Raw genomic sequence first — 18,820 nt, 5'->3', positions numbered from 1 at the left:
AGATTACATTCGGGTACCCAGTTAACATCCATTACCTAGATTACAGCAAACACAGAGTACCCAGATTACACTCAGTTCCCAGATTGACAACGACCCAGGACACAGATTACTATGAATACTGAGTACACCCAGTATCCAGATTACAGTGAACAGAAAGTACCCTGAATGTTCCAAGTACCCAGATTAGACCCAGTTACACCCAGTACCCAGATTCCATCCCTGATTATACTAAGTACCTAGATAACAGCTAAGACCCAGTACGCAAATTACATCGAACATTAAATTCCCAGATTACACCCAGTATAGCGGTTACCCAGAATACTGAGATATAGCGGGGCGCTAAGATTTTATCGATTACACAAATTATGCAAAAAACGTGAACGAAATTTGCATACGTAAATGTGGAACCTCTGTCCAGTGCTGAAAACACATTTTGACTAATCAGGCTCCAGAATTTGATAAAGACGCTGAAACATTAGCATTACTTTTAAGCGAAACACAGGAATTTCCGGAGAGGAGTTAGCGAGAGATTAATGCTAAACATTTCCATCGTCCTCTGGATCGATCTGACATGGCTGCGTTTCCTTAAACAGCGCGTGAGTGTACCGGAGAGAGATCCCCATGTGGAGCATGTGCAGAAATAGATGCGATGTGTTCTGGCGGCGTAGCAACTGTTGTGCTGTACGTGGGCAGAGCTTATGCTGGGATTCATCCCGGCTTCCTGCTTGTATTGTAGCGAGGAGAAGCACAAGCTCAGGGCTAAACTTAGATTAGCGCTTCGCTCTGCTAACAACTCCCCCAACCCCCGACGTCTTTTTCCCAGTGTTTTCTCCTCCCAAGTGTCGCTCTGACGAAGGTGTAATTGAGGAACGAGGATGCTTTAGAGCTAATCTTCTCCTTCCGGGAAAGCGCTAGCAATTTTTTTTCCCGCACCCTAGTGCACCTTGTTTCTGTTTATGCAGCTTGACCTGTCTTTGCCCAGGCCATGGTATGCAGCAGGGACTCCTGGCGTGACAGGGTTTATATTTAGCGTGAGCACTGTAGCGCTTGATAATGAGGGTTTGAGTGAGCGTAAGGTGATGGGAAGGAGGTAGTCCCACTGCCTGCTGATGGAATTAATAAGGTCTTACTTCACCTGTGTCTATATTTAGCCTAGGTGTGTGTGTGTGTTTGTGTAAAATGTAGTGTAGGAGGTGTTGTAGCGACACTGTGAGGAACGATGAAAACACTGCACCTCGAGGAGGCCTTCACATGATCACCTGACCACTGCTCCAGGGTCGAGGAGCTAGCAATCTGCACCAGGTCTTTGAAAAATCCCCCATAAAACATCACCGCTTTGGAGGTACAGCTTTGAAGTTTTAGAACTTTCTCTGGAATTCATGCAGGCTTGAGATCGGAGGATCTCCGAATTCTGATTGATCGGAATGAATCTATTAGTCCCGCCTTTCGAATCGGTTTCCGTAGTGATGCTCCTCACTCTGTTTGACACAATGGCGTCTTTACTAATATGTTTATTTAGCATTTGCTCATGTAAGGAGTTGGCAGTGTGAGAAGTAAAGCAGGAGTGTAACATTTTCCCTCGTGGGACAGCCTTGAGGATACATCGCCCTCGCCGTAGGCAGTGTTAGCTTGGACCTTTCATGAACTTGTAGTCGTTTTATTGAAGAAAAAAACCACAGACTTGAATTTTTTTTGTAGACACCAAAAATCCACCCCCATGGCTTTTCCAAAGTAGTTTAAAACTTTTTAATGCGCCTAGCATGCTCATGGATAGCTCTGAGCTCTCGTTTATTAATATTCCTGCTTTTAATAGCCTTCTGACTTTCCGCTTTCCACCCGGGATCCGGTAAAAAACGATGTCCAAGTCTTTTTACGCTGAACACTGGGGCCTGGGAATCAAAAGGAGATGTGGAGGAAGGTAAAGCATAGCTAAGCACAATTGCGACTTGCAGGGCAGGGCGCCCCCAGAAACTGTCCCAGAATCTGTCCCATAACTTATCCAATAACTTCTCCAAGAACCTCTCCAAGAGGAACCTGTCCGAGAGCCCTTATCCACAGCTCTCCAGTCCCAAAACACCTGACCACTTAATTCTTTACAATTGTACTGATTCTCTGCAGCCACTTTGGGAACTTCAGGGAAGTCTTGATCTCAACCAATACTTTTTTTATTTTTTATTTTCGTCCTTCCGATCTTCTGCTGTGCAAATTTGCATAATCATCTTAAGCGCTGCATGACATCCGTTTCCTTGTTATGAAATGATTATGCAAATGCGATGCTGGAAGAGAATGTTGCCATATTTGGCCCCGTATGTCATTACTGATTACTACAACACGGCGCCTTTGTGTTCTCGATAGTGATTGGCCGATTTTTGGCGGCGGGTTTCTATTAATGCGTTTGTTAGTGTTGCTACGGAAACAAGTTCTATGCATAGTTGGATCATCTACATAATAAATGGATTGTTGCTAAGGAGATGCTGAAGGAGTCTTCAGTTTCAGATTTCCTCATATATATTTATATACATATATAGCGATTTTTGAAATCCTTGAATCTGATTGGTTGCTGAACTGGTTGATTCATTTTATACAACAGCAGCTCGTTGTTGCTATAGTAGCAATTTGCACTTACCACTCTTCTCTATATACTCCAATATATACTCAACTAAATACCCTTCTCCTCTATATACTACACTGTACACTCCTCTAAATAATCTCTTCTATATATACTCCACTAAACACCCCTCTCCTATATATACTCAACTAAATACCCTTCTCCTCTTTATACTACACCATATACTCCTCTAAATACCCCTCTTTTTTATACTCCACTAAATACCCTCTCCTATATAATGTATACTTAACTAAATACCCTTCTCCTCTATATACTACCATATATACTCCACTAAATACCTCTCTCCTATATATTCTCCACTAAATACCCCTCTCCTCTTTATACCTCACTATATACCCCACTCCTCTAAATACCCTCTTCCATATATACTACACTAAATACCCCTCTCCTCTATATACTTTACTATATACTCCACTAAACACCCCTCTCCTATATATACTCCACTAAATACCCTTCTCCTATATATCCTTCACTATATACTCCACTAAATACCCTTCTCCTCTATATACTTCACTATATACTTCACTAAATACCCCTCTCCTATATATTCTCCACTAAATACCCCTCTCCGATATATTCTCCACTAAATAACCCTCTCCTCTATATACTTCACTATATACCCCACTCTGCTGTATACTCCACTAAATACCCCTCTCATATATATACTTACTATATACTCCACTCCTCTATATACTCCACTAAATACCCCTCTCCTATATATACTTACTATATACTCCACTCCTCTATATACTCCACTAAATACCCCTCTCATATATATACTTACTATATACTCCACTCCTCTATATACTCCACTAAATACCCCTCTCCTCTATATACTTACTATATACTCCACTCCTCTATATACTCCACTAAATACCCCTCTCCTCTATATACTCCACTATATACTCCACTAAATACCCCTCTCCTATATTTACTCCACTAAATACCCCTCTCCTCTATATACATCACTATATACCCCACTAAATACCCCTCTCTTCTAGGGTGAATAAAGGTGCCTCAGATGTCTGGAAGACCAGGTGTCTCCGTAGCTTCAAAGATTTTATTATTTATTTTTTTTTGGTGATCTGAAACACAATCTGACTATATTACTTATTAGTATTTATTTATATACAGCGACGGCTAACTGCACACTGGTTATATTTTCACCTAACATTCATTTGCGGGTTTTTTTATTATATTTAATCGTCTAAATCAGTCAAAGTATCAAACTAACATCAGGATGTGCGAATTGGATAAATCTAACCCAAAGTGAAAAGTTGCACCTTTTTCCTGTCGTTCTTCTCATCTGGTGCTTTATTTGTAATTGGAAACATGGCCTTGAATAACACACTCTGATTCTATCTGGTCTACACGGCACTGATAATTGCGTTCGCTCCGTGAGGGGGAGGGGGAGGTGTTGATGAAAGGCACAATTATCTAACATTTCATTCTGGTGGAGGTGAACGAGAACATTTCTTCGATTGTTTCTACTCCTGCTCCTGGATTAAAAGCTCTAAATCATCTCCATCCAGAGAGATTTGGGGGCCGAAACTGATACCAGATACTCGGATTCCAGAACTCGAGAAGACGAATGAAAACGATGCGAGTGGTGGTTAGCGCCGCGGGGTAACGCCAGTGAAAGAGGACGAGCGACGCTCCTATCCGCTAAACATTCGGCACGGAGATAATGGCAGGTCACGGAGCTAAGCTTGTGTCACAGAGCAGACGCTTCTCTCTCCTGACCTGTGATTAAAAGCAATTACCAAGCTTGGGGTTAGCGAGCTGAGACCGATTTGGCTTCTCCAACCCTTCGTTGAGGTGCGAAATAAAAAACAAAAGACCATCATGCCCTGAAGAACTGCAGTAGAAAACATCATGCACTAGAGAACTGGAGAAGAAAACATCATGACAACCCAATGCCCATTGAATTACTCAAATGTCAGCTGGTCTCAGAAACCCAGGGCCCCCGTTTAGGAAAAGGGCTTGGTCCCCGCAAACAGCTCCCGGTAAAAAGTGTGTTAAAAAGGTGCATTTCAGCATCTTTTCTGTTCTCTCTTCATCCTTCGATTCTTTCCTATTCCTTCTCAACCCTCTCACGTTTCTCATTTCTTCCTGGCTTTTGCTTGATTTCGATCTCCTACTGTTTTTCAATCACTCTCCCTATCTATTTTTCATTAGCTCGCTCTCTCTCTGTCTCGGCTTTCTTTCGCGATCGATTGTTTTCCGTCTCCATATATAATATATATATATATATATATATATATATATATATATATATATATATATATATATATATATATATATATATATTTGTATCCTCCTGTTTCTGCTTTCTCCATCTTTCTATTTCTTTTCTCCCTGTATTCCTCGTCATGTCCCAATCTGGTCATGGTCGCCGCATTCCAGCTGTGGCACGTCCCCCTCATTGCCATGCCTGCCCAAAGCATGTCCTCCATCTGTCCATAAGACCAGACCACCATTAAAGTGCCACCTGGCCTTCCTTGACTGTCCACTCCATTATGGAGACTCACAAATGTAGGGGAAGGATACACACACCTAGTCATTCTCATGCAAAGCGAGCGCTCCGGTGGCATCATTTCTGCTCGGGATATCATTCCGTCTTTGCCTCCCGCGGATCTTGAAAGTCCCAGCCGTCATCGTGAGTTCCTGGACGCGATACTCTTGATGCGAGCCAAGAGGGAGCGTTTTGTTCACAGCGTTCTCCGGCGACTGATAGAAGTTTGGCAGCAAATCGGGCAGATATGGCAACCCCTGGCCCGAGCCGTGCTGTCATTGCGACGTGACTTACAGCACTGCGAGTAACAGTGTTGCAGGATGCTGAAAATGACTCACGTTTACCGAAGAATTAGTCATTTTTTTGCAGTAGCGCGCTAGTCAGCCGTGGGTCTTCGACTTATTAGTCGTTCAAGTCGTCGCTTCATGCCTGTGAGTCACCCGAACGCGAGGCGATGCGCCTGTCTCACGCCTGTCTCGCGCCTGTCTTCCTGATCTCGACCACAACAGCACTGAAGTGCCCTTTCGGCCTCGTTTCTTGCATCAGGCAGCTGGAATGACAAGTATGTACCATTAACACTTGCGCTAACCTTTTCCGTGTTTGTAGTCTGGGGTTTAATTTTTTTTTTTTTTTTTATGAAAAGTGGACACGTTATATAGTGGAGAAATCCAGGCACCAAGATGTCCAGACAGGTTCTATATATTTGGGGTGTAACGGTACACAAAAATTCATGGTCTGGTACGTACCTCTGTTTACGGTTATAGGAAGGAAATGCTTAACAATCGTATCAAATTAATGCAAAATTAAAGTGACACTGCGCTAACTCTAGTTCCGGCACTTAATAGATTCCTGAGGAAACTCGGATTGTAACTCAGCTCCTCACGTAAAAAGGACTGCATTGGGTACACGAATATGTATACCGTTACCCCCTCTCAGATATAACCAAAATGGTACGATCCTCTATTCATAACACCACTGCGAAGATTTGATTTGTATGATTGGCAGTTGAATTTGATTTCAGTGAAGTTGAAGCAGGCTCCTCCTACCGAAGCGCCGAATCTGTTTGTCTCTCTCTGTCTGTCCCTCTTTCCTCTCTCTCTCTAACCATCATTCCAGTTGTGTGTGCAAGTTTCCTGTCCAACTTCAAAAGTCTGGATCTTGCATCAGGCTGACTCGAACCTTTACGACTCTCCCGTTCTCTCGTCTTTTGTTCTCTCTCCTTTCTTTTTCTCCGCTTTCTGTCAGAACTGACAAATCTGTTAGGAACGGCTCAGCTTCCCGGGCTGGGAGATGTTCTCCGGTAGCGGATACGTTGCGTCGATGCCTTTCTGCATAACGCGAAAGGAAAAAAAGTGTGTGTATAAAAGAGTGTGTGTTTAGCGAGGACAAACCGACACGCTACAGTGAACACGGGTTTGGCGTCGAGGCCCGAAGTGAGAGTTAGAGGGCACCGGGTCACTGCACCGGGATACATCAAAAGCCAATTGTGACGTCGAGCCTCGAGAATGGAACACGGCATTTCTCATTTTTCCTCTCTTTCCCTCTCTTTGCCTCCCCCTTATCTCTCTTTCTTACCTCGCTTTGTCTCTCTCTCTTTGTCTTTCTCTCTCTCCTTCTTTTTGTCTCGTCTAAATACTGATACTCTGTATGAGAGATACATGATGAGGTGGAGATGAGATGAAATGGATATGAAAGGGATCTAAGATGAAATGGGATGAGGTGGATATGAGATGAGATGGAGACGAAAACGAGATGAGACAGAGATGAGGTGGATTTGAGATGGATAGGAGATTGATGAGGTGTGTGAGAAAAACCTGTATGTGCTGAAGGAGACTCATAGCAGCATCCAAGTGTAAAGGTCAACCATTTAGCATGTTTTTTTCCTGAGCCGAGCCGCGGCCTGAACTTCCTCTTTTCGTTTTCTTTTAGTTTTTAATTTTGCTATAAGAGATGTTCTGTTTATTTATAATTCTGAGAATAGTTGCTCATTTTAATCTCCCGCTGCAGGCACTTTTCCTCTGGGGATTTCTTCTGTTCTTCTAATGAAACCCTGCATGTTCTTCTCTCTTTCATTCTCTCTCTCTCTCTCTCTCTCTCTCTCTCTCTCTCTCTCTCTCTCTCTCTCTATCCGAGACCATGTTGTCTAATGTCCCTATTTTTATTAGTGATGAGGTAAGACCTCTCTCTCGCATTTTTCTTTTTCTCTGTCAAGGTTCAATATTTGAAGTCTCTCTCTTTCTCTGTCTTTCCTCCCTCTTTCTTTTTCTCTTCCCATCTCTTTCCTCTCTTCCTTCTTCGTTATCCTTTTTCCTCTTTCCCCTTTTTCACGCTCTGGCCTTTCTCCATCTCTTTCTCTTTCTCTGTCTATCCTCTCTCTTTCTCTCGTTTGTGTCTTTCTTTCCTTCTCTCTCCCTTATTCTTTTCCCTCCCTTGCTGTCTGTCCCTGTCTCTCCCTCTTTCCCTCTTGAATTCCTCTATCTCTCATTCTCTCTTACTCTTTCTCTCTTTTTGTATCTTTCTTTTTTATTTCTCTCTCCCTCTTTTTCTCTCCTCACTTTCTCACTCTTTTTTTTCGTCTCACATTTATTTCATTTTTCTTTTCCGCTCGATAAAAACGCGGGTAGGAATATTTTTTGTGCCGCGTTCCAGACGCCGAGATCGAATTAGCATAGACCGCCTAGCCGTATCCGAGACGTATTTTCGGATGCGTGGCCATAAATAGGAGATCTCATTATTGTCCAATTAGGTTTCGCTGTAAGGTGTCACGGATCCCCGGCATCGGCGTTTTTTGGATCGGATAACGTGAAGGTGCGAGGGGGGGTGGGGTGGAAAAAAGAAAAAAAAAGAAAATGAATAATAAATAAAAAATGAATAATTTGCTTTAATGGTCAGTTTTTGAGTCTGCGACACCGGGGGGGCCGTCTAGCCGGCGTTTTTTTTTTTCTTTCTTTAATGGACATTGATGATAATATCTCGGGAAAATCGTAACGTGATATGCTAATTCATAACGATACCGATAAAATATATATTTGCGGTCCGTGATGACGCTAATGGCTGAAGAATACAGTCAATATCATATTAGCCGTAAACAAGTCTCCTTTTACTGGAGCCACAGCTGCAAAAATGCAAAAAGTTTTTTGTTTAGTTTTTGCTGAACATTAAGATCTGGCTAGTTTTTTTATGCTAATCCTATTTTATTTTATTCCATGTCGCCGATACAGTAATGTTCTGGGACTTGAGAGTTGTGTAAGGATTACAAACAAAAGATGTCCATGCTAAGCAGAAATGGACAGGAATCTGCACAGCGACTGGTAGCGGTAATCGCTCAAACAAGAGCTAGGACTAAGCATTGAGTAAAAATGTACAATCTGGCAACGTGTGCAAAAAGGAGGAAAGCATTTTCCAGCTCTAGGTTTTTTTTTTTTTACCACAGGATTGTATGTTAGGTGTCTTTTAACGATTGTTTGGCTACAATTTTTTTTTACCCGTGGAAATCTCTCCTCAGCAGTCTTGAGGTTTCTATTCCGCTTTTCTGACTGAGATTTCGGTGTAGAATCTTGCGTACGAGGCAGCGGATCGCTCTAATTGGCGCCCTAAATAGGATTAATGTCTCGGCTCGGCAGCGTGGGGGGTTTTTCTGCTAATTTACAGCTCCATGACGCTCACTCTGAAAAGCGGCTCGGCCCATTGGGTCCTGAACCGGTTCTTTGCGCTCGACACGTCAAGCGCCTACGGCGAAACTCTTGCCTCATCATGAACACTATGGTGGGCGAGGGGTGGAGAGGGGGTGAAACAAAAGACAGAAATTACAGAGAAGGTTACGTGAGGGGCTCCTATTTCTGGAGCTGCGAATGGGGTTCTAGTGAAAAACACGCTAGTCAACATTAAAAACTGGTGAAGGCTAGTTAGGCTGCTAGCGTTACCTTTCGCGTGTACCGAACGCATCTCTGTCTTTCGAGGATTTCGGTTACCTGAGGCGGATGAGCCACTTTCCGTCGAGGAGGTGGCGCTGTTTCGCGCTTGTTGCCCACGGCTTTTGGTTATTGACCGTAATCTTTGGTTTTTGAAGAGAGTTTAGTCGATTTATGCAAAAGTTTTGAGTTGGTGAGGGTGGAATAAACCAGGGATAGGGGAGGCTCATGTTGGACTTCTGATGGGAAGGTCATGGTTTCAATTCCCAGCGCTACCAAACTGCCACAGGTGGGCCCTTGAGCAAAGCCCCTTAACCTTCAATTTCCCAACTGAGGTATCCACCCATTGGCATAAGGGTATATATTGTTTTTGCCGAGGTTGTTTTTTTTTTACCAAAAACTGATGATACTTTTTTTACTCACTTTTTAATAGCGAATCGAATTCCTGGCGATAAATAATGACTCGTTATTCCAAGGATTCCGGTTAATAATGGTCAGTTTTTCGTCTGGTCGATGCAAGGCTGATTTCATCGCTAAAGTTTTGTAAATTTGTTTTCAGATTTGTTCGTTTGTTTTGCACTTCTTGGCCACTGTAGGAAAAAAATGTGGGGGAATTTGACCTTGATTAAAATCCAAAGTGGTGGAGAATCCCGAAAACGGCTGGTAAACGGGTTGCCTTGTTTGTCCTACACCTGTCTTTTTTTTTTTTATCGCAGTGTGTGGATCGGATTAGCTCTCGGAGGTTTTTTTTTTGTTTTGGATCCCTGAGCCCACGGAGTGCGGAGGAACGGATCTGTAAACCCACGCTCACATGCTCAAGCTCTTCTCCTCACGCCTCCCCCATTCTCTGGCTAAGCTCCCAGCCTCCCTCTCTCTTTCTCTCTCAATCTTTTCCAAGTTGATTGTTCCTGAACGTGCATCCTCCGTATTTATTTATTTTTGTACAACGGGGTGCTACCCTCGCCCTGTCAGGGGGCATCTCCTGACCTTTTCTACCTCCGCGTTTGTCCTTACTCACCAATTTACAATTGAGGACTTCCGGTCATTTCTTTCTTGCTCCTCACCTTGGCACCTATGCGAAGGACGTGTTTGAGATTTACTACGACTCGTACACATTACGAAAGAGAGAAGGAAGGAGGGAGGGACAAATAGAGAAGCGTCTGGAATTTTTTTTTTCTCACAGCCTCCCACAGACATCCTCAAAACCTATCATTTTCTCCGCAGTACAAGAGTAGCGCTGCTGAATTTCAAAGAGCCTCCTACGCTCGACACCACTACAGCAAGCATAATTACCAACGACTCACAGCCCCATCCTTCTGCACTTGGTACATGCCATGCTTTGCTGCACATGCACACGTGCACACGTACACACATACTCCTCAAACCAACGGTTTGTAACGTTTCGGCCCCAGACGCCCCTCTGTCACAATGGTCGCCTCCGAGGAGAAATCAGTCACGTGACCCGTCCCCGTGTCGGCTGTTATGGGGTCGGAAATAACCAAAAATCTGTTTGGACGGATTTTATATAATACTATATTTTTATATTGACACTGAGACAGTTTTATATCTCACAGACGTCCTCACGATTCCTGCACACTAACCCTCCCGGGTCCCTTGGAAACGAGTCAGCCATTTTGATGCCCGTTGTCATGGCGATTTCGGCAGTGAAGAATGCTCACTGCATTAAGCAAAAGCTTCACCCAAGTCTGGAGACGTGTGTGGGGTCTCATGACCAATAATCCGGGATCCATTTTTTTTTCCTAGAAGTTCCGTCTGAATGGGACAGACTTTGCCCAGACTTTCCCCATATTTGGCCACAAGTATGTTCACCCATGACCGTCATACCTATATGTAGAACTTCTCTGTACACTGGAACTAAGATTCCCATACGGTGTTCCAGCATGACACACAAGTGAGCTCCTCAATGTTAGAAAGATGCAGTCAGAGCACAGTTTCAGCCATGATACAGTGCCCCTAAAGCAGAGAGAATTAAGGGCCCAACAGTGTCAGCTTGACAATAATGGGACTTGAACCTTCTGATCAGTAACCCAGAATTTTACATATCCCCTTTTTTACATATCTCAGCTTGTTAGGAAGCTGGGGCATGATGTCACTGGAGCAGATATGGATAAGTTCCTTGCTCGTCCTTCTGATCAGTAACCCAGAGCCTTAACAACTGAAATACCACCTTCCCAAATGCTGGACATGCAGTCAGGTACCCCCTCGGGTACCCCTTAAGTAAAAGAGAACCCATAAGAACTGTGAGTTCCAGGGGTACTTTCCCCACTATGTGAAGATGCCACCCAAGTCAGGCATCATTTTTACTATACTGGGTGTTTTGAAACGCATGGTGGGATCTCTGTTATCTCCAGTTTGAGGTAAATAGCATGCCTAGAACAAATCATTTGTGGAGTGTCACATTTGTGAACGGTCTGTGAGGTCTATGAAGCTTCTATGAACCGGGAAGGTGGTAACTCATTGGACTCTGAAGGTCGTGAGTTGCTGGTTCCTTGTGCAAGGCTCTTACTGCTGGGTTATAAGTCATTGCCAAATGCAGTAAATGAAAATATGACCTCAAGAACACGTACTAGAGATGACATACATGTGTTAATTGTGCATCCACGATATTCAGGCCACGGAATGAGTGACGGGGTAAAAAGCGCTGTTGTGGCATGATCCAAATTGACTCATGAGAGGAAGTGTGTGTGTGTGTGTGTGTGTGTGTGTGTGTGTGTTTGCCCTTGCTGACTCATGTTTCGAAAGCACAGTCTGTGTCACTTTAGTCACTTTGACACACAATCATCAGTCGGTTCAGCCTCGAGTCTGACAGTAGGCTGGAGTGCTCCTAATTTGAGCCTGGCGCATTCCAGACCTAAATGTGGAACCCGTGTGGCGCACGCCGACGTGTAAGTGGGTAAACAGGAAGTGACTGGAGGATCGTTCTGGAATCGTGATTACAGACTAATGGGAGAATCCGGGTCGGACGTCATGATGAGGTACAAACATGTCATTAAGTATGATGTGGAGCTCGGGAACAAATCAGAACCCCCCCCTGGACTTTCCGTGTCTCGGAGTGTCCGCTACATGTTGCGTTGTAGGAGGAGCTTCACCGAATGGTAGCAGCTGACTTGCTAAATTCATTCGAACAAGCTGGTTTTTTTTTATTTAAATTGTGATTTTTTTCTTTCTTAGAACTGCATCTTTGGCACATTGGCGACGGACAGGGATGATGTCAAAAGAGAAAAAAATAAAAATGTTCCTAGAAAATTGGAAAATGCACAAATATTGAAATTGGTGATGCATAGAAACGAATAATATGCATAGAAACGTATATCATTTTTAAAACATTTAATTTGAATCAAGTGAGCAAAAAGCACAGTTACATGCCTACATTTATTTATTTATTAATATTTTTTGTTTCCCAGTGTTAGAGTCCCCTGGAGGAATAAAGCTACTTGCCCCATGGCACACTGGAGCTTGTTAGAAATCTCTCTAAACATCTCAAGATTTTCACGGTCAGCTCCTGCCCTCAATTATTCCTCCTAGTTGTGTGACTGCCCCCTGGTGGGTGTCACCCATGCGGTATGGCTCGCATGCAGAAACCTCTCAGAACTTTGTTTTTCTGTCTTTTTGGTTACAATGAAATCATACAGCACCGGCTTCTTCATCACACAAGAGAACAGACGACCTTGTCTCCGACGTCCTTTAAAAGGGAAAAATCTGCTTTAAATACCTGACCTTAATGAGATTTTCTAGTTTTTAATTAGATCAGACTGATTTGGGCTGCTAGTTCCTGAAACATGAACACGTTCCCTGAGGAGGGCCTAGGAACACTTGTTTTTTTTTTTTTTTGGGGATTTCTGTTGGCTTCTGTATTTACAACAGAGAGAAAAGATTTGTGTGTTTTTATTTCTCGTGAGGTTGAAAGTGATTGATGGTGGTGGTGTTCTAAGGTTGTGCTGCAGACAGGTGAACCAGGTGATTTATTAAAAAGTTGGCAAGGTGGTGGAATCGTAACAGTTCTTGTTTCCAAACGTTTCGGCAAGTCGATCGTTTGGTATGTGTGTGATCATTATTTGGGGGGGTCAGCTTGGTGATACTAGGTGTTTGAACCCCGAACCTTCTAATCAATAACCCAGAGCTGAACTACCACGTCTTGTTTTTGGGTTTTTTTTCAGGAAGCTGGGGTCTGATGATACAGCGCCTCTGGAGCACTGAGGGGTTAAGGGCCTTGCTCAAGGGTCCAACAGAGGCAGCTTGGCAATACTCGGGGCTTGAACCCCTTGACCCTTCTGATCAGTTTCAACTAAGCTACCACTTCCCTATTGTTCTACGTCTCGTGTTTTTTAAAAAGCCCATATCCTAATCCGCTTTGTGGCATGTGTGTTACTGTCATGTGTGGTGCGTCAGCAGCATTGCGAGCATGCTCAGACAGGTAGAACCAGTTCCACACTGGGTTTTGCGTGAGTAATCTACAAATCTAAAAAGCGTCTCAATTATTTTTTTCTTTCCGACGGCATGGTGTCTCTTCTTTTTACATTTCGTCTGATTTGGGCTTTGAAGGCGGTCCTCGTTTAATTTTTTTCCCCGTCTCCCCCTTCCCCGCTCTTAAGCTTTATTGATAGATGCGCTTGTCTTCCGCTGGAAGTCTCTCGGTCTCTGGGGAAATGGTCCACCTGTGGCTTCACTCACCAGGATGCTTGGCGCAGATCCGCAAGCTGTTCTGATGCGTTTAGTGGGATCGACAACTTGTTTGCGTTGCACCTGCTGAAGTATTGCTAAGTCACGATGCTTTGTTTTGGCGGACGGCGGCAACCCAAGGATACACCGTACAGTGAGGAGCACCGTCTGATTAGTGACGAGGTCACAGCCAAGTCCGCATCCAATCCCGGATTCGCAGACGCAGGTAATCGTCCATAATTGGGCTATGAGGGGGAACCTGTTCGATTCCTACTTACACAAGGTTCTGGGATTATAAACCAAATGTAGATTAGGTACAAATGCTGTTTTTGATGATTACAGGACAAATCTATTCAAATAAGAAACCAGGATACCTAGTTTGGTTATAAAATCAAAACCTTTTGTGTTCATAATGGACCCCTGGTGGTCCTGATCGCCAGAGAACATCGGGCTTGGTCTTGACCAAAATGTGAGCCCTGAGGGTCCTGGTCTGGACTCTTTAAAGCCCAGAATGAATATCTCTTCACAGGAAGCTTTCCGTGATTTGTGGTGGAACTTCAGACATCCAGACCGTACGCTGAGGTTTCAAACCATCAGGCAACATATTGATATTTGCCAATAACAACTAACAGTTTGGTGTATTAGACCCAGTACTTGTCCAGGCATGTTTGGAATCTGATTGTTGGCTTTGCCAAACTAGCTGATCACCCTGAAAGTTTTTTTTTTTTCGTTTGGAACTTCTGGCATTATTATAAATATATCATCTAATGAGTCTCTGTTGTACAAAATAAATCAATCCCCCTAAATATCAAGGACTGTCAAGTTCCTTTTTAAATGTATGGATTTTTGTCTACGTTTGGATTTTTATTTACGTTCTTGCTGATGTGCCTGAGGAGCACCTTGGTATTTTGGGAATGGTGTTAAAGATGTAATTCCCCCCGTTCCCCCCATCCGCCCTCCCAATACTCAATATTGACACTTAGTATTAAAGTAATGCGCATATGAAAGAAGTAACAAGATGAAGCGGGGATCATGAAGTGCCTCCGTATAGGATGCGAAGGTTCCGGTGATGATTGAGATCTGTTTGATGACTAAAGCAGTATTAAAGAGCTTTTTTTTTTTTTTGACTCTGTCGAAGATTTTGTTCCCGCTCCCCGGGCGTCATGCCTGTCAGCTGGTGGAAGTTCTGTCATACTAGAGTAAGATGGATTACTACACAGATTGTGGGGATCTGTAGGCCAGTCTCGTCTTCATCGTCTCCTCTGCCAGACGGAGATGACTTCAGGTTGGCAGCACAAAGAATTGGTTTTTGAACGGAGCATGTTTTTGACAGCACTGCTTCATCATTTGCCTCGTTTTTTTTTTTTTTTCTTGGCTTTCTCATTTAAAGGGCAGTAGGGACAGTACTCTTGAAAACCACTTGAGGGTGCTGTCCTCAATGGCATTAGAGATGAGGTTGGTTCTTTATTGTTTATGTCAAAAAAAAATAAATCTAAGTAATGCTTTTGATTGATTGGACGGATTTTGACGATTGTAAACATTTTTCTTTGTTGATATCCTTGCATTTTGTAGGACATTTTCACTCCTACACAAAAATTTCGTCTAACTTTTATATCCTTCGCCTCACAGCATGCGTGATCGTCAGTGATCCGACTCTCTCTTAAACCCCCAAAACAAAGTCGCTTATCTGGCCCACCTGGACTGTGCACAGGTGGTCTTGTCATGACAAAATCCTTACAATGACAAATCACCTATGCAGCCGGAAAATTGTTTAAACATCCCTTTTGTCTTGATCCAGTCCTGGGAAAAGAAGCAACTGTTTTGCTTTTCTTAAACCGTTAAGGTGGATGAGAACATGTAATTGCACGGTAAAAAAAAGATGAAAGAAAGAAAGGTGCTTTATACTTGTCACATGTACTTTACAGCACAGTGAAATTCTTTCTTCTCATATCCGAGTGATGTTAGGAAGCTAGTGTCAGCCATGTTACAGCCCCCCCCCTGGAGCACAGATGGTTGAGGGCCTTTTTCAAGGGCCCCAATAGTGCCAGCTTAGAGATCCTAGGACTTGAACCATGCCTTTTGAAACGTGAGGCATGCTTTCCTTGTTAGCCGGGATGTTGTCATTGTTGCTTTAGTGCATATTCATATATTGAAATCTACAATGTTCATTTGAATACTTGAGCTGGACAGTATGAACCTCGCTTACGCAATAATCAAGAAACTGCTCGTTGTTCAGAAAATGCCATGAGCTTGAAAATGAAAGAATGTGCCCTTACACCCAGTGGCAGGATTCCTAATAAGAGAGAATGTAGCAGAAAAAAAAGCTTTTTACTATTTCCGAATACACTTACCATGAAGAAAATGGTTCACTAGACTTATATACAGCAGTAGTTTTTTAGCAGGTTGTTGGAAGTGTTGGTGATTCATGTTTAAACTTGTCTGAACACCCAACACACCCCCCCTCCCCTTCTTTTTGTCTTCTTTTCTCATGTCAGACGTGAGGGATTATGGCAGTGTCTGGAATGTGGCCTAGAGGTGAAAGTCAGCAAGAGAGGTGTGTTTCAGCAAGAGGTATAGAGAGAAAGAATTTGTCAGAGACATTGGAGTGTGAGCATACAGCTGCAGAGCTGATTCTGTTGCATTTCTGAGCACAGCACAGCCGTGCACCCAGGCTTAAGCTCTTCTGGAGGCGGAGAGAAGGGTGGGGAAAAGGCAACAAGCCAAGCCCACAGAGAGGCAAGACGTAAAGGCTGAGAACCAGAAGAAGGAGGAACATAGCCACAGCCTGCGGCAGAGGAGGAGGACAGCCGAGCAGGGACTAAACAGGTGGTGTCACCCGAGTGCCATAGGTGGGCTGGGAAAAAGTGGGAGGAGGTTGGAAGAGCCAGGAATGAGGACAGACCGGTTTCCTGCACTTCTGCAGGACTGTTCTCAGCAGAGGTTCTCTGGAACAGATATTAATTCAGCCTCGAACAAGAGAACCCAGTGGATTAAGGACTTTAACCCAGCGTCTAAAGTGGGCTGCATACCTGAAACGGAATATTGTAATGGAGAGGTCACAGCAGATTGCCCTGTGGTGGTCCTGCGAAGGTCTACCTTGGAGGTGCGACACGTTGGCAGCAGCCGGAAGACAGTGAGCATGTATGGCTCCCTGGACGAACCCCAACAACAAGGTTACACCACAGTGGGGCATGAGTATAGGTCACAGAGACCTCACAGTGTGTGCATGCTGGCCGCCGCCAAGTCGAGCAGTGTGCTCGTGACTCATTCCTCGTCAGGTAAAGAGCGATACTCTGACCGTCTTCAGGAGCGCAGATGCAATCGAGCGCTTGATGGCCTCAAGCAAGACATGCCTCCGTCTTTCCGCCTGCCGTCATACTCGCAACAGGAGGTGCTGCCTCGCCGTACCCTACAGACATCTGGAAAACCTCGGCCTGTTAGCATGACAGTTCTAGAGTTAAAGGAGAGTATTAGGCCAGAAGACGAACTGGCTAACCGCACTTTTAGCGATGCCGCAAGCCTGCCACGCTCTGGCTTTCGATGGAGGTTATTTGGACGACAGGCACAAGATAAAGAGGCAGTGCTGGCACCTACCAGCACCAAACCAGACAGGCCAAAGAAAAGGTTTAGCTCTCTGCGACGGAGCCTAAGCCTCAGGCTCAAGCGAAATTGTAATCCACCAGAACAAGATGCTGTACGCGAAAGAACATGGACAACGAACGCGAGAGACGTGGCGCGCCCTAACCAGCCTTTTTCATATCTGACTGGTAGAACGTTGTCTTCTGCTTACGAACACAGTGAGCACCAGAGAGGCAAGCAGGTAATTGAGTTCCAAACCAGAGGGAAGGTCTCGGTTATCGAGGTTCCCTTAGCACCACCTAAACTCACCAAGCCCTTTAAACCGACGTCTTCAGAGCCGAATTTTTGGCAGCTTATCACTAGTCGCTTTAAGAGGAAAAGCAACAAATCCGAGGCTTGTGCTGAAAGCCAACAATCTGGCACGGGTCCCCCGGCCTGGAATAAAAAGCCGCAGCCAGTTACCATAGAGACTCTAAAGGGCATTGATTTCAGCAAAGGTCAAGGTAAGGTTTGTGTGTGTGTGTACAAAAGCCATCCAACCCCCTTGGTACCCCATTTCAGAGAACTTCAAACCCCCGGAGTAGGGAATGAGCATGAAATATTCCGAGGTAATTAATAAAAAAAAATTGCTCAGCTCGAGGGCTTTGATCTATTATTCACTACTCTACGATAAGGAGATTTGTCTAAGTGGGTTTATGTTATGATTGTCCTATGAGGATTAGGAAAAAAAAGCATATCTTCATCTATGGGGATTAAGTGATAAACAGGACGCATAATGGAAGAATGAATAAGTCATGTGGAAACAAAAACGTGTTTGTAAACACGTTTTGATCAGCGCTGCGACTCTTGATTGGTTTTCAGGACGCCGCAGGAAGCGATTATGTTTGGAAAAAGTTCCAAAAAAGATCAAATAAATAAAAATAAAATAATAATACTAATAAAATTAAAGAATAAAAATCGCTACAACTTTTTTCTCGTATTGCAAAAAAAAATTGTTTCCCAAAATAGTACGACTTTATTCTCCCATTGCTACGATTTAATTCTCGTAAGTTTGACTTTTCTCTCAAAATATTATGAATTTATTCTCGTATTGCTACAAATTTATTTTCGTACTGCTACGACTTTATTTTTGTTTTGCTACGGCTTTATACTCTTGAGACTTTTCTCGTCATTATAATGCCATCGTAGTGACGTCCCAGACATTTTCTTTTCGATTGAAACTGGAAACTTTGCGAAATGTTGGAACGTTGAATTATCCTTTACGCGTTTTCTCCATCGAAGACGTTCAAGTCGACGGTCTGTATCGTTTCTGTATGATTTCCTGCATATCTAAGCACTGAATTGCAGTTTATGAGTTGGACGGAACTCTAAGCAGATAAATGCACAAAAGCCGGATTGCGTTCCAGGCTACGTTTGGTGTATTTCTTTGCATCTTCTTGAAAATGGCAGTTTCGCTCTTTTGTTCCCCATGTAGAAGGTGTGTGGATTCCAGAAGGAATCCAGGCA

The 18,820-nt window shown here is 43.7% G+C and overlaps 1 protein-coding gene across 4 annotated transcripts in view; it reads left to right on the top strand.

The window, feature by feature from the left end:
• Nucleotides 1–18,820, top strand: part of agap3 (ArfGAP with GTPase domain, ankyrin repeat and PH domain 3) — a 107,737-nt gene that overhangs the window by 18,422 nt on the left and 70,495 nt on the right. The window contains exon 1 of one of the 4 annotated variants that reach the window (XM_046846570.1): nucleotides 13,585–13,961. The exons of 1 other annotated variant lie outside the window; for it this stretch is intronic. In XM_046846570.1, coding sequence (XP_046702526.1) covers nucleotides 13,844–13,961 — 118 coding nt within the window. In that variant the 5' untranslated portion in view covers nucleotides 13,585–13,843. Of the gene's footprint in view, nucleotides 1–13,584; nucleotides 13,962–16,260; nucleotides 17,818–18,820 lie in introns of those variants that run through there. 2 more of the 4 variants (XM_046846569.1, XM_046846567.1) reach the window with 2 other exon arrangements.

Source organism: Silurus meridionalis, chromosome 4 (assembly GCF_014805685.1).
Source record: "Silurus meridionalis isolate SWU-2019-XX chromosome 4, ASM1480568v1, whole genome shotgun sequence".
In the NCBI taxonomy this organism is placed as follows: Eukaryota; Metazoa; Chordata; class Actinopteri; order Siluriformes; family Siluridae; genus Silurus; species Silurus meridionalis.
The sequence above is the reverse complement of the archived record's forward strand: the minus strand, read 5'-3'. Positions and strand labels throughout refer to the sequence as shown.